Source organism: Stigmatopora nigra, chromosome 4, assembly GCF_051989575.1.
Source record: "Stigmatopora nigra isolate UIUO_SnigA chromosome 4, RoL_Snig_1.1, whole genome shotgun sequence".
Lineage (NCBI taxonomy): Eukaryota > Metazoa > Chordata > Actinopteri > Syngnathiformes > Syngnathidae > Stigmatopora > Stigmatopora nigra.
In genome coordinates this window covers 4,777,468-4,793,946 of record NC_135511.1, presented here as the reverse complement: position 1 = coordinate 4,793,946, position 16,479 = coordinate 4,777,468, and the positions used below count along the sequence as shown (strand labels likewise).

The 16,479-nt window shown below is 38.5% G+C and overlaps 1 protein-coding gene across 1 annotated transcript in view; it reads right to left on the bottom strand.

Annotated features, from left to right (window-relative positions):
- adgrv1 (adhesion G protein-coupled receptor V1) overlaps positions 1 to 16,479 on the bottom strand; it is a 96,929-nt gene that overhangs the window by 11,842 nt on the left and 68,608 nt on the right. The window contains exons 90-92 of the mRNA XM_077714886.1: positions 10,045 to 10,161; positions 5,199 to 5,377; positions 2,325 to 2,482 (exon numbers count right to left, since the gene is read on the bottom strand). Coding sequence (XP_077571012.1) covers positions 2,325 to 2,482; positions 5,199 to 5,377; positions 10,045 to 10,161 — 454 coding nt within the window. The remainder of the gene's footprint in view (positions 1 to 2,324; positions 2,483 to 5,198; positions 5,378 to 10,044; positions 10,162 to 16,479) is intronic.

Genomic DNA, 16,479 nt, shown 5'->3' with positions numbered 1-16,479 from the left:
ACTATCCTTTTGTGTACAAAAGAGTCTTATGCTCCTTTAATACAATGAATAGAGAATTTGAGTCATTTAATCAGGTCTGAAAACAAAAAAAACATGCCGTCCAAATGAGGACTTATTGTCTTATCGCTAGGCAGACACGGAAGTTGAATACGCTTTTCTCTGGCTGACATAAGAAATAAACACTTAAACCCCTGAGAGTGCAAGCCCAATCGTGACCAATGAGCAAGCTTCTTCTCACCTCTAGTTTACATTTTATCGGACTGTGAGAGGATAAACCGAGAAGAGGGGAAGGGTTCAACCAAAACAGTCGGTTAGAAAATGCGGCTGGTGCTGACACGACTGCTTCAGCAGCTGTAACAACAAGCAGCAGTAATGAGCAAGTAGCCAGCATAGTATGTGCGGTGGCCTGCAAGCCCTGCCTGTGAACTGAATCCTCACCAGTGCAATTTTGTTTTTACTTCATACAAACACTGTGTTGTAGTATTTGAAAAAGCCACAGGAAATACCACTGCTTGTGAAGGGTTTGCACAAGTGCTGATTTAACCTCATGATCACTATTTAAACGAACAATATGTAAGGCATCGCACAACCGTCACCACATACTGTTCAATTGAGGATAAGTACATTGCCAACATGTTACTCTCAAATGCTTGTGTAATGAACCAGCACCTTCCTGCGCGATTAAAAAAAAGTGAATATTAACACTGCGATTGGCTGGTCACCAATTCAGGATGTCCTCCGCCTGGTACCGGAAGTCAGGTGGGATATACTACAGCACACCCCGTGACCCTTATTAGGTTAACCAGTACGGAAAACAAATGAATTAATATTAACATAACGGTCACACAATGAACTAAAGTGGTTTTCAAAGTGTGGTACTAGTACCCCCAGTGGTAGGTAGGCTTACTCCAGTGGTGCGCACAAGACTGTCTGATTGGCTTTATGTACTCAAACTTTTTTAATCCACTAAGCCAAGGGTGTCAGACTCGGGTTGGTTTGCGGGCCGCGTTAATGTCAACTCGATTTGATGTGGGCTAGACCATTTTAGGAATAATATTTAGATTTTTTTTTAAATAAATGGATTAAAGGAACTGGATTAAAAGCCCTGAATATTAATTGTTTTAATAAATCTAAATTTCTAAACCAATGCTTATTTTAGCTTTTTTGAAAATATATTTTTAGATTTTATAAAATTATTTTTGAACTAAAAACACATAAAAAATGATTTAAAAAATTACAATTATTGATTTAAAAAGGGGAAAATCAGGAAATGTAATATACATTTATACTCTTCATTTTAATTTGATCCTAAAACAGAAAGTCAGCACTTATGATTTACTTTCTCGGGTCGCACAAAATGATGCGGCGGGCCAGATTTGGCCCCCGGGCCGCTACTTTGACACCTGTGCACTAAGCGATCACAGTCAGCCATTCTCAGTCGAAATACAATGGAGGCCATTGGGCCAATGTTAGCCCTGTTGTTGGTACGCAGTAAGCTAAGTATTCTTTGATGCCGCAAAATGTTTGAGAACCACTTGACTAAATAATCTGAATGAATCCAGCGCTATGCTCACAGATCTCACCCATCCCACTGAAGTGCTAACATTCCTTGCCAATCATCGATCAAGGCGAAGTTGTAAGGGAACATCAAAAGGCATAAGAATGCAATAACAGATATTTAATCATCTGAAAAGAACATATTGTCATGTAAACACGCCTTCGGATAAGGCTTTGGCTTTAAATAGAAGCCATTGTTTCGTTAATCCATATGTCCTGGGTATTTATTTTTTCCCTCTCCCTGTCTATTTAGGCTTGAACACACATTTCAGTGACGTCAGCAGTCTCACATGCTCCTTCCAAGTTTCTACTTGTGGCCCCACATGCTGCACTCTCACACAGATTAGTTTGAAGATTATCTCATCACTCAGAGTTTGAAGTCAAATATTTGGAGATGTTTTTGAAACAGCTTTTAAAATTATACATTCTTGACTGTGACTTTGCACAGTTTTGAATCTTTTTTTTAACCTGTTTTGCATGAGGTTGCTCGCTCTCAGCCTTTTTCACTCGACATGCTGCTTTTTTCAACCACTTGTACTCAAAATATTTCTCTTGGTGTACTTCAGGGCGCAATACAATTGTTCTGTACATCACATGACTCTGCATAATTGTAAAAAAAATTGAATTCTAGGTAAGAACTTTTTAGTAAAAGAATTAAGGACTAAACCTCACCCAATTAAATGAGGGAAAATGTTTGACTATTTAAAGCACAAATGCTCCTTTTAATATTTAGTATAAAGGTGCGGTAACGCATCGTGCAACCGTACCTGTGCTGTTTGCACGACCCCGATAAACGTCATCGTAGGCCTTCCACTGCTGAGAAACCTGGTAGGCGTGTATGAAGACGACCAGCACTGCAACCAGACAGATGAGCGGAACGAGCACAGAGGTGCATAGTGCAGCATATATGTTAGGGATGAAACACCTGAAAATGGAGCATGGGGGAAAATTCAATAGGCAGAAAGTAGATATAAACAATCACTGCTTTTCTTCGTCCTTAACAGCAAAATTTTATTTGTTTGTTCTGTTTACCAGAAAAAAATCCAGATTCACACCCTTTCAACTTCAAAATATTCAAAAAATTGACGCAACTGAAGGATTGTATGAATTTCTCCTAATGCTTATGGGTCACAGCATGGCAGAATCATTTTTTATTTTTTTTTAAATAAAAAAGGAATTCATTTCCAAAGTAAAAAAAATCTAACACTTTTTAAAATGATTTTTGATGATTTTTTTTCTGATTAATTCACACATCCCCAAAAAACAAAACAAAATCAAGGGGCTCCAAAGTTACCAGCAAGTTTTTTTTAACTAAAATGTACAATTCTGCCAAAATTGGACAAATATTTTCCATTAAATTTTCGATTCAACTGGCACAAAAACCTTTCTATTCACTCCTATTGATTTTCAACTGGGTAAAATAAATATTAATTGTGTGTTAAATTGAGTGTTAATTATTTTTGACAAAAAGAAAAAAAAGAAATGCCCCAAAATGTAACAGAAAGTGACCCAAGATCAACAGTAGGTGATCCAAAAGTCCCCTTAAATTAACAAGGAAGTGAATGAACTTGACACAATGATAGAATTCGAATTCATTGAAATCCAGAGGACTGCTTATGAATAAACTGTCAGTGCCCCTGACAGCGCTAGATGTCCAAGTAATTCTGGCTTTAAGGGCGAATGAACATATATGTATTCATTTTCTGTCAATGTGACTGTTTTCCCAAGCCCCTCCGCAGCAGTTTGATCACAAAATTGACTTTCCCAGCAGAATCTGAGAAAACTAGACCCTTCCTATTACAACACTAAGCAAGCCAGCACAAAACGTTGATGTGACTGTCTATTTCACGTGTGGTGGGAGAGTGGAGTCCAGATAGAAGCTCAGTTTTCAGTGACTACAGTGAAAACTAATTGGCTTGGAGTTAGCCATAACATGACAGATGGTATGCCAAATAGACAATTGCATCACACACTTGTAGTGTGAGAGCGTAAACATGCTCTAATATGGATATTTGTTCTGTGGCCTTGTGGTTGGGTGAGAGCTTACTGTACTGGAAATATCACAAGAAAAGGAAATCCGGCCCAAAGCACATTACACGTAAGTGACTTGAGCTGAATTAAAAGATGCCCAATAAAACATATACTGTAAATAAAGCTTAGATTTTGCACTATTCCAGTTAATTCTCTTCATTGTTGTCGTGACTTTTCGTTTGTCCTGTTCCAGGTTCGCTACAATAAGTCACTCACATGATCTGTTTGGCTCAGATGTGATGCCAGATGCCCTTCCTGACACAAGCCACCACATGTTTTATCCAGGCTTGAGACTGGCACTGGCTGGCAATTGGAGCTTTGACCGGGAACTGAACCTGTTCTGTCCAATATGTACAACAACACTAGTTTCGGTTCATCCCCCCACCCCCTCAGATACTTACATTTGTACAATATACACTGCATAGTTACTTGTTTTGGTGATAAAATATGAATTAGTTTATTTTGGTAATTTAAAAAACAACTCCTTACTGCTTTCTGAATAATTCAAAATTAAATCATTACATTTTCCATTGACAATGATTGATGTCTGATCAATTGTAATAGTCCAAACAAACTTGACAATAATAGATGTGTATTTCATTGAAACTGGCAGGGCATTGGGCAAATGCTTCTTTTCATTTCCACTGATCGCATAAGGACTCATTTTGACTGATGTTTGTTCATTCGCCTCTGACAGTCAAAATGGATTGGACGTCTTGTGCTGTTGATGTCAGTGATTGATTTACATCAATAACTGCCCTTGTTTCCCTCTATTTTAAGACAGTATAAATTAAACTGCCTTCAGTACTTTAAATCAATCGTTGACTGCTTTTGAGTGATATGGTTGGATGTCCAATTTGTGTAAACTAAAAGAATGCTCATGTGTCAGTGCTAGATGTCCAAGCGATTTCTCGATGCCTTGCTCTCCTTTTCAAAATGGATTGGAAATCTGGAAACAACGCAATGGGAGTCAAGGAGCTAAATGGCTGCCCGACAAAGGATTGATGTCGTACCGAATATCAGCATGATAGCCATAACTTTGAAAATAATGGTATATTATGATGAATACTGCCTCTTTCCCACAAAAGAGGAACAGGAACTTCACTTTTACCTGACTTGCTCTTGTGTATCCGCAAATCTCGCATCTATGCACCCACTGTCTTACGGCCACTTACCCGCCCACAGGAAACTGGCGTGCATACACAGTTCCAAGGACAACAGCCACACCTAAGGCAAGCAGCTAATTTTAGATTTAAGGAGGGCCATATTTTTAAGAGGTGTGCATTTACCAAGCACGAAAAAAGGATGCATTTTCCATGAGTTTGTTTAGAAGGATTCATTTTCTTTCCTTTTCTTGGAATGTTGTGTTTATCCATAGCTAATTTTCACAATCACTGGCACACCAAAGGCCAAGGAGTGGTTTTGTTTGCTTTTTCTAATTGGTTTAATTTTGTACACTTCCACTTTTGAGGGGAATTTTCCTTGGCTGACTCATTCTGTGCTTCATTCATTTGATTGGTTGAGCGATCGCCTCACATGATGTCAGCAGATCAGGTGTTGGCTTTAAACAAGTGACATCATGTTGAATTTTTCTTAAATAGTCAACTTACACATTCCCTTGCACCAATCCGTAGACTGCGTGGATACTCCAGTCGAAACCTCCAAGCAAAACGACGACCAGTATAACGATGACAAGAGCTGGTAGACCCCACCCCAACAGGAAGTACAGCAGATATCGCCGCTCCGTGTGCTCATCGTTCATTACTAGCACTTGCCAAAAGTTCACAGCCTGGAGACACAAAAGGAATGGACGATTTAAAGCGACACATAACAACTTGATAATGTAAATCTCAGTGGAAAAAATCATGTTTAATAAGGTGAGGGAAAAAATTATCTGAACCTGAAATTTTAAGTCACCCTATCTCCCTTGACATTAAAAATAAACATAAAAGTGAAGTAAAGTAAAGTGATCATATGAAAGCAGAGCTCAAAATTTGAAGTACACCGATCTTAAATTGTTATTGAATACGTAGGATTTGTCATTAGATTAGATTTGAACTTTATTACATCCCGTATTTGGGAAATTCCCTTGGTTACAGTAGCAAGCACAAACACAGAAGACATTGTAGACCTAGGTAAAAAACTGGAGCCCCACTCAGGAAATTCACAAGGTGGGGACCGTCTGCAGACTGAGACTGAGGTTCAAGAATGCAGAATGACTTTTACTATTAACGACAGCACCATATTTCAGAAACTGAGTTAAACAGCTTGGCTATGCATCTACCCAAAGTGACTATATAACTGTACTTTTGAAGGTACTGGGGGAGTAAACACAATTGATCACAGAACTTACCCTTTCATATTCTGATTACTCCAAAATGTAGTTATTGCTAATTCAATTGAACACAACTAATTTTATGGAGTAAAATGTAAACTTGATAACATGAGTGTATCTGTGGCTTCTATAGAGAACCTGGCATACTGGTTTGATTTACAGCAGCCGAAAAGCGGAGAAGTGTTGAAAACACGTTTGAATATGTGAATCAGGGCCAAGTTGGATATGGTGCTGCACGCCAAAATGAGTTGTATCAAGTAGGAGTTGGACTACTTTCAATGATGACATTTCACTACTACGATTATAGACGTCCAACCACCTGGGAGGTTTGATTCCAACATCAATGGCAGCCAATGAGGAAAAAAAAATGGAAAATAAGGAGTCCTCATCATTTTTATACCTATGTCTTAGGACTTTTGGTAGATGCAGAGCTTAAAGTTCAAAATCTATAAAAGAGGACACAAAAGACCATTCCGCTCTTTGTTCAGAGTAATGAACCTTTATACAACACCTATAAAGCTGATGATGTTTGTGATTGCCCATCTGTCTGTTAACACATTTACAAATAGAGAGCTGTGTATGACGCAACAGGAGGTTATGGGATGCTGACCTCTAACTCGGACAACCTCTGCTCTCAAATAAACATTATTGTTGTGTAACAGGTAACGTAACAAACTGCTTTACACACGCTAAGGTTGTGTAACAGCTCAACTGTGTGTCAAAAAGACAATCAGAAAATGTCAGAATTAAGGTCGGACTTTCTCTAGGAGGTGTGAGAAGCTGTCAAGACACAATAAATTAATGAGGTGGCCTTTGAAGTGAACTCGCCGACTTTTGATATTGAAGGTCGGAGTTGGAAGAAGGGCATGGAAAAAAATAGATTGTGCTTCCTGTGGTTTGCCAGACAAATGTGTTTTTTTTCTTGATAGTTGTGTCTGCAGAAAAAAATAGGATGGGTCTAAGGAAAATAAGCTATCCTGTTATTCTTCTGGAGCACCAGGAGGAAACTCAGTGAAAGTCACAGTAATAAATTCAAGGTTAAATTTGCATCAGCCAGCCTTAAATATGGAGATGAAATAAAATTGTTTAAAGGAAATGTCGATTTAATAGTTTTCAACAAACTTTTGTGTGTGGGATACAAAACATTCTCTATCATGTCATGTTTTTAAACCAGAGGATCTTCATTTTATTAAAGAAGTTTGAAAATACTGTACTTAATATATGGAGCTCTTTAAAAAATGCACTGGAGCAGTGACTTAAACAAATGCTTCTAGATACGTAATTTACCATGCAAATGACCACCCTGACATACGAAAACAAGATCCAAGTTATAAAATCCCTCAAAATGTAAAAGTATTTCCTGTAACTGTTATATTATTTTGAAATTGTCCCGGTATCATTGTGACCTGCTTTACTTTTGCTTGAACCCCCCAACAAAAACAGCACCCCTCTTTGACCGCCCTTTGTCATCACAAAGTTCTTTATTTAAAATGATTGGTGTTAAGGAAATGAATAAATGGGCCCTGTTATTCATTGAAAAGCGGAAGAAAGTGGCATGTGGTTGACTGATATTGCAAAGCAATATGAGCGGCCATAACCCACTTACTGACATCACTACAATATCGAAAGAAGCATCAAAAGCGAGGACTCTTTGTCATGGCCTTTCTGTACTGAATGACAAGATGGAGAAGCTGTTAGTCCTTTGGAGTTCTATTTTATGGTGAGTTGTTTTGAATTCATAATTTGAAGTTGGGTAGCCTGGCGATTGAGTGGTTAGTGCGTTGGACTCAAAGTTCTGGGGTCCTGGGTTTGATCCCGGGTTGGCCCTCCTGTGTGGAGTTTGCATGTCCTCCTCTCTGTGGGTTTACTCCCACATTCGAAAAACATGCATGCATTTGGTCTATTTTAACATATAAAATATTTAATTTAAATAATCAAATTATTGATTAACCACAGGTTTTCTCTGGATACCCCAGGTTCCTCCCACATTTCCAAAACATGCATGGTAGGCTGGTTGAACACTCTAAATTGCCCCTTGGTATGAGCATGAGCATGAATGGTTGTCTGTCTCTTTGTGCCTTGCGATTGGCTGGCCACTAATTTAGGGTATAGTATAAATATAGTGAGCGGCCCAGCGGCTTGAGTGGTTAGCACGTCAGCCTTACAACTGTGGGATTCAAATCCAGGTCTGTCCACCTGTGTGGTGTTTGCATGCCTCTGGCCCAAAGTCAGCTGGGATAGGCTCCAGCACCCTCCCCGACCCTAGAGCGGTTCATAGATTGAGATGAAAGATGCCCGACTCACTGATTGACATTTTTGGAGTCATCAAGACAGTTTTACTTTTAATCAGTATAAAACTCAACAGGTTTTTCATAAGTTTCCCAGTGCAATTATAATACTTTGATTTAAATCCGGCCACCCGATTGTGTAGTGGTTCTTCCGCCTGACTTTGGTGTGGACAGTCTGGGTTCGAGTCCCACCTCCTGCGTCACTGACTGGAAATGAGCATTATGCCCTGTTGGCAGAGCATGACGGCAAAACACTGCAGTGTTTGTGTAGCAAACCATCCGAGAGAGAGAGTGCAAGTTAACTTTTCAATAAACTAAAAGAGCAACAATGTTATGTAATGCTGAAAATCCAATCTGGACACAGATATTGCCTTTTTTCTGGGCCTCACTGTTAGATATGCTGGTCGACCCATTCACTTGGCACAGACAAACACCCTTCCTCCCTTATGAATCTTGTACATATTGATTTCCTCGTGGTTTGAAATGGGTTTTTCTGGCGCCTGTTAATATGAGGAGCAGGACTCTCGAGTGTCTGCCCGATAGGAGGGGAAAGACTGGAGAGGACAAAGAGCTAAGTGACAGCAATCAATTACAACAAGAGTGGCTGTTATATAGCTGCACTCTTTATTTGCCATTGACGTCGATAGATAATCAGTTAATTCGGACTGGGGGCCGGGGGGGGGGGGGGGGGGCAGTCTTTGCACTCTTTTAATGTTAGCTTTGATTCTTTCAAGGGCTGAAACGTGTTCATTTTCAATTCTTCATTGCTGAAATACTGGGAGGTAGTTTTGCCAAAGTTTACTTATTGAGCTCCAGTAACCGTATATATTATCAGAGATTTTTTTCAATCACTGAGAATCATAAAACTGGCAACACATACATCTTATAGTCATTTATGTAAAACAGTAATTCAAAATTATTTTTTTTTTTACAGTAGTTTGTTATTAATTTGTCAGTAAATTCATCAGGTCTTTCAATTTTTTAACTCATTGGCAGATGATGCCAAATCCATTAATACTGGCAGCGATCGTTTGATGTCCCTCTTAAACTGACTACCACAATGCATTATCTCTGGGCTGGGTTGGCAGTGAATGCGTTAAAATGACATACTGTAGTGTTATGGAGCATTTGGTTACAAGCATTTCGAGTCATGGAATTCCTGTGCTTTTGTCTGCAGATGACAAGGATTAAAATTGTTTTATGTTAAGATGTTCATCATGATAACATCGTTGTATGTTTTTTTTGTTTTTCAGTGATTCTTTTCAATGTTGAATGTGAACACATAAAAACTAAATATTTGGGAAGTTTCCACAGATAAATTAGTTTTCATATTTCTGTTTTGATTTTATTAACAGCAACAAATCCCGAGACCATTCTCAAATGAAGAGGCTGGTATTGCCTGCATGAGGTAGTACAAGTCCTTATCCAAAAGTTAAGTAAACAATACATTTTTTTGTATCGAATGAGGGGAGAGGCGACCGGTGGGCTAGTAGTCGAAAACTATAAATTGCCTATGGTTATTAGTGTGAGCCTGTAGGGTTGTTTGTCTCCTTTGTGCCTTGTGAATGGCTGGCGACTGATTCAGGGTGTCCATTGCCTTGTGCTCCTAGTTGGCTGGGATTGGCTCCAGCATCCCCTACGACCATTGTGAGGATAGGTTGTTCGGAAAAGGAATGTGGGAGGTCCTTCACAATAAAAAAAATGAAAAACACCCACTGTAAGCCTATTAGACACTGAGTTCCTTCCTCCATGAAGAACAATTGAAATGCTTAATTGACGCTTAATGATCATAACTTTGGGTCGAGTGACCCTAATTCTGATACTTGCACTTACCTGTATAAGCATCCAAAAGAACTGACTGAGGTAAAAGTAGTGAGAGAAGAGTGCAAGTGCTGCACAGCTGTCCTCTGAAAGCACCCGGCCACGGAAAGCTGACACCAGAAAACAGATCTGAAAAAACATATAGTTTACATGAATAACATTGACTTCCATCGGAAAGGATCATTAACCGTCAGTGAATTAAAGACAGCTGTAGTCAGAGCAAGGCCCTCATTATGCAACCTGTTGGGTTGATTCCCAACAAAATAGAACATAAAATATTGTGGGGACAGAAATATTTCTTGGATTTACACTGGTTGTGGATATCTCGTTTCACCCAGTTTAATATCTCTTTCAGTGCTTTGACAGTGATAGACGTCCAATCTATTTGAAGGTTGGCAGCAAATAATGGCTGGAAATCAGCAAGAAACAAAACTATATACATACCCATTTTCGGATTTCCCCCATTTAAGTCAGAGCCACCATGTTTACATAAAAATGACTACTGATTCAGTAATTTTACCATCCAAGCCCTGCAGGGTGTGAGTGGGTGGAATGGCACAGGAAAGAAACTCATGTTCTTAGTGCTGGGAATTGAACCCAGAAGGTGAAATGGTTCAGGTAGTTAGGAGCTTGCCAAGTTAAGACACACCCCTACCATTTGATGAAAAAAAAACAATGTGCAATGTAGCAACAGTACAGCACCAACAGTTTTGTTAGCAGAACGTTACAAAAATCATTTAGAAAAAATAAATTTAATGATAGTTGCAATGTTCCCTAACACTCATCAGCGGGTAAGTACAATTGTTCAAGAATTAAATCAAGTGACGCCCTCATATTTATTTTCTAAATTTCCTTATTAATAACCCTTGATACGTCACTTATGTAACTAGTTGGAGTTATTTGCCCCTCACAGTCAAAATGGATTGGATATCTTCAATGGCACTGAAAGACAAGCATTCCTAGTTATTCCTTCCAGGGTAAAGGAATTAGATTACTATACCATTCAATAGCAGGTAACGAGTTAAACGTGGCCTAACGATTGTTATTGTTGATCCATTTATTCATTGTTTTCTCAACTGATCTCATTTTCTGAAACCCTTTATCCTCACTAGTGTCGCGGGGGGTGCTGGAGTCCATCCCAGCTCACTTCGGGCCAGAGACCCTGAATTGGTGGCCAGCCAATTGCAGCTTATTAGGCTTTATAGTTTTTTTTTTTATCAACAATGTAAAAACATGAATGAATAATTATATATACACACTTACATATATACACAGTCTACTTATTCCTTCAACTGATATCTTCCTTTAGCTCTAAAAAACATCCCCAATCAATCTCATTAGTATGGCAAAAGATGTTTGTGTGGCATTTTATTTTAAGTCATTGGCTACTAATGACATTGATAGGCATCCAATCTTTTTGAACTCAGAGGGAGAGACAAATAAATGAATGTTTGCTGGCAAACATTCCAGTTCGAAAGGTTTAGACACCTATTAGTGACAAATTAATATAAATGTACATCAAAAGTATGAACAGAGTCACATGATTGGATATCTATCATTACGGATGATACAGAAAGAGTTCATCTAAACGTCTCTAACTAACTCAAATAACCACTGAGTGAAATCAGCAGTCTCAACTCGCACAATAACACATGAGAAAATGTTCCAATCCTTGTATGGGACAAATAATGAATGGCTCAGGAGACAAGGAAATTGTATGTAGATGACCTAAAAAACAACTTTGCTTCAATCATAAGGTCTGCCGAGGAAAAGGGTAACTTAGAAGTATATAGCAAACAGCCCATGCAAAAAAAAGTGAATTTTGAAAACAACAATGTCAAGGCAGATTACTGTGCAAAATCCCACAGTTCATGAAAGTTGGAGAAAAACTCTGGCAATGACATGTCAAAGTCAAAGACCTAATTAGTGGTGAGAACATATGTTATGTAACCAACTCTCAGTATGCACATGCTGACCTTGGATCAATCTAAAATGGACTATATCCCCTGCTTCAGTAGTCTAGCACACCTGTTGCTTTTGTCTTTATGATGAGTACATGCAGTAATGATTTGCTTATCTTATAGCTCCTTTTAAAACCAACACGACTTTAGAGAAATCATGTCTTTACATTATATTTGACTGAGGTAGGCCGGGTTTGTACGGATTCAAATGTTGATGTTGCCAGTTTAGGCAGTTTTGGGCCTACTTGGGAAATTTACGGTAAAATATAAATTTAGGAGGCTTCATAGCATTTGGGCTACTTGATAGAACTGTTTGGATTTGATTGAGACAACTTAACTGGTATTTTAGGATATCACCATGAGCATAATTTCTGATTCATAGTTGAAGAGTCAAATTCTTCAGAACAATACATAGAGTTGCATTCATAAATCATGTCTTGAATGGGAGGATCTAATTTGAACAGGTTATTATTAAACCGGGTGTGTTTTACGGTGTGATTGCGCTGGAGTTTCTGATCTGGAAACTCTGACGGATGTTAGAGTTAGTGTACTTTACTTTTTTGGTGAAAAAAGAGGGTCATGTTAGCAGCAGTCACATAATGATGACCTTTCACAAAGTAGAGGTCATCAGGGTGGGAAGGAGTCAGGTGCAGAAAGGGGATTTATCGGAACTTATCTACCACCCTGTCCTTTGTCCCCCGCTTAACTTCTTTATTGTGCAAGACGCAAGGAGTCGACCTGTCTAGACCCTCAGGCAACAGACTAACTCATAGCAGAGAACAGGGAGATAGACCTCAGCACAGCTTGTACCATGTGATGACTTGCCTGAAGGAGATATCAACTCGTTGAACAAGAATGAAGAGGACAAAAATAAATTGATTTACTGCAACATCACAAGGTTATAGAAATCAAACAGAGCTGGACAAAAGACAAAACAAGCACTGTAACACCCCGGTATTATTCACTGGGGGTACAATATAAGTTATTAGACGACAGTGAATTACACAATATGTTAGATTTGGCAGCATCAGAAAATTTCTAAAAGAATGGATGAGCACAGAAATATTTTTTAAATATTACTTTACTTGGTTACATAAACAAATGTGTCCCCTTGAACAACAGTAACAGCTAGCTAAACAACTAAGATCTACAGTAATACCTCACCAATTGCAGATCGACTATCAGAGATTTAGGACAAATCAATTAGAATCCGCAAATATATATGATACGTCAGTAATGGAGAGTATTTCTCAATTTTAAACATGTTTTTATTCCTAGTGGTTACCACTCGCTTGGTGTCCTTGGAAAAGGATATTGTTGCCGTATTCCGAATGTTTGCTTCTTCTTTCTAGATGTATCAGTATTGCTATATGGGCAAGATCTCTGACGGCAAACATTTTTGATTGAAACCAGCTTGCATTTTATTCATTTCACGTTTGGTTGATTTATATTTACTGTGAAGCAGACAAAAGTATGCAACACCTGGTCACTGCACCCACTGCTACTAGTGGTTGCTGCTCTCATCCTCCCGGACAGTGAAAGTTTCACTACTGATCAATGTAGCCCAGTGTGTGACGCTATAGAAGCTGTGCAGCAGCGTGGCTTTAAATAGCACTCGACTGCATTACATCACTGACCAATGCAGGGAGGGGCTTGTGGGGGACCCATAGCTGTCTGCCAGCCAGACTATCCATCCACAGGCAAAACAGTCTCCCCTCCTCCAGCCATTCTATCCATTTTCTTATAGCTCAGAGTTCTTCTTCATCCTCACCAACAACCGCAGTACATCCCCCACCACAATCAGCCTCCTCTTTCTCTAACTCCCCCTCCCCCCCTATCAGCTACCGGTCTGATCTAGCTGGTTCCAGCCGCAGCCTGTAGCCTGGCTGTTTGCCTTTGTTCGCAATGAAAAACAGTAAAGCAAAAACCAGAAGTATGAAATGGTGATATGTATGGCATGTATGTGATGTCCACTGACAACTCAAAAAAGCTTGTTTCTGTCCGGACAAGAGTCATTATAAACATTTGTCACGCAAAATGTGAATGTGAAGTCAAGTAAAGTTCTGAATTGTTTTTAATTCATTGGCTGCTGCTAGAGACTGTATTTAAATTTACTTTGCCCTATTAACACTTGCGACACATAACTAAGGAAGCACATCAACAACTTTCTCCCTGTTCTAACAGTCTTAATGTTACGTCAATAATTATCAAATTCATCACATTTCAACGAGGATGTTTATTCGTAAATTGTATTTTTGTTTATTTGTGGTGTGATGGTAAATGTGAGTGGCTGGTAACCACTGATGCCTATAGTTGGCTGGGATAAGCTCCAGCACCCCCGCCACCAGTGGTACGGAAGATGAATGAAATATAAGTGATTAACAACTGCGTTTCAACCTTTTTCTTTTTAATTTGAATAGCAAAATCCTATATTATTTTTATTCCAAAAATATTATTTTTATTCCAAAAACATTATTTTTATTTCAAAAATATTATTTTTATTCCAAAAATATTATTTTTATTCCAAAAATATTATTTTTATTCCAAAAACATTATTTTTATTCCAAAAATATTATTTTTATTCAAAAAATATTATTTTTATTCCAAAGATATTATTTTTATTCCAAAAATATTATTTTTATTCCAAAAATATTATTTTAAAAATCGTCTTAACCTTGACTGATCACTGATTTTTGTTGCCAAGATTTATACAGTCACGATGTAGAAAAAAATGCTAATTATTTTTGCTATGCAAATCATATAATGCTTTATGAAAATACATAGTAAAATCCCTTGAAAATTGAATAATTTATAGCAAATTTAAAGTACACCCTCCATTGAATATGTCAGTTATTAAATGGTACTCACGCAAAATGATGAGTGGCAGGACATAACAGTCGTCCCGATTGAATCACAGCACAAATCTAGTTCCATATTGATCAAACAAATGATCACTGCCAACCCTCCCAGTTCAAATGGACTAGACGTCCATTGCCATCAATGCCACTAAAACATTAATTCATCCAGTTATCATTGCAAAAAACATACTTTTTTTGCAGCTGTCAAACTGCCTCAGCAATATTTATAGTACAACTAGTACTATTTACATAGACGTGCTATTTTCCAATCCATTCCTGCAAGCATCATCAGTCTCCTCACGTTCTACAGTTGGTGAGTTGAGGCGGACGTGTCGTTTATGTGCTAAATCACATAGGACAGGCAGTTGCACGAGAGAGGTCAGACAGGGCTGGCAGATAGCTGGGTTAATAGGCCAAGGTAATTTCATTTGTGAGGACGGAAGGGAAACAGGTAAGGTTAAAAAATATAAAGCTGATACCAACTGGTCAATGCATTATTATAAATGTAAAGAAAAGCCGAAAAAGCAAGTGTTAGATCTGAAATATTAGTGGTTTGTTGGACCCCGTTCTATATTTCAAGCTTCGCTGAATAGTCACAACAAGATAAGCTGTTTGTTTTCTGAGTTGCAATTCCAGTTCACTGAGACCACACGATAGAAGTAAAGGTCACGGGTGTTTGGTGTAGAACCTCAGGCCCAAGTTTACTTGCTGAGCCAGCTGTTGGCAAATAAACAACCTCTTTCTCCCCTTTGGTGTGTTTTCCATAAAAACAACCACAATATGTCTTATACAGTGCCATGAGAGATGTACAGAAACATAATATTCTATATCACGGTGTGAAAAAGCAAAGATCAAACCTGAAAGGCATCAACAATGTAAGGAGGTGTCAAAAATAAAGGCTAACTTGAGCCCACATAGATTTTAAGGGGCGAGCCGGGCGGTCGCAGTTCATTTTGAACCTGTTCTATATTTTGTTGAAAAGTAGAGCATAGGCCAAAGGAAGGCCGTTTTAAATTTGCCCCCCTAGTTAATGTTTAAAATGATTGCCCATAAAGTAAACATGGGGCTCATGAGATTGAGAGTCAACCATTTTCTCATGACTCAGCCAAAAAAGGAAACATCACTCTGTTACATGCATATGAAAGATATTCTAACAGGGCTCCTCTCTACTCGTATTCACGCTTTGAAGTACGTCTACTGCCCGAAAATGTTATCTGATACTCATACTGAACGTCATTTTTTTTCTTTTGTGTCTGGAGAGCCTCCTGAAAACACTCGTATGCCACATGACAAACACAAAGACATTAACCTCTCCTGATCAAGAAAGCATACTTGCTTGGCATAAAGGGAACGAGTAGAAGATTATTTGACCTATTTTTTTTATTATTATTAGTATATGTTTATTGATACAATCTGTCAATACAACCACTAGGGTAATCAATGGCGTCGTCACTATATATGCCGAGATCAATAACATGTTCTGCACAGGTGTGGAAACGCTAGTCGAATACCGTTTTCAATTGCACACGTCGTATGGAAGAAATGTCTAGAACAAGGGTGTCAGACTCGGGTTGGTTCGCGGGCTGCTTTAACGTCAACTTGATTTCACCATTTTGGATATAATATTA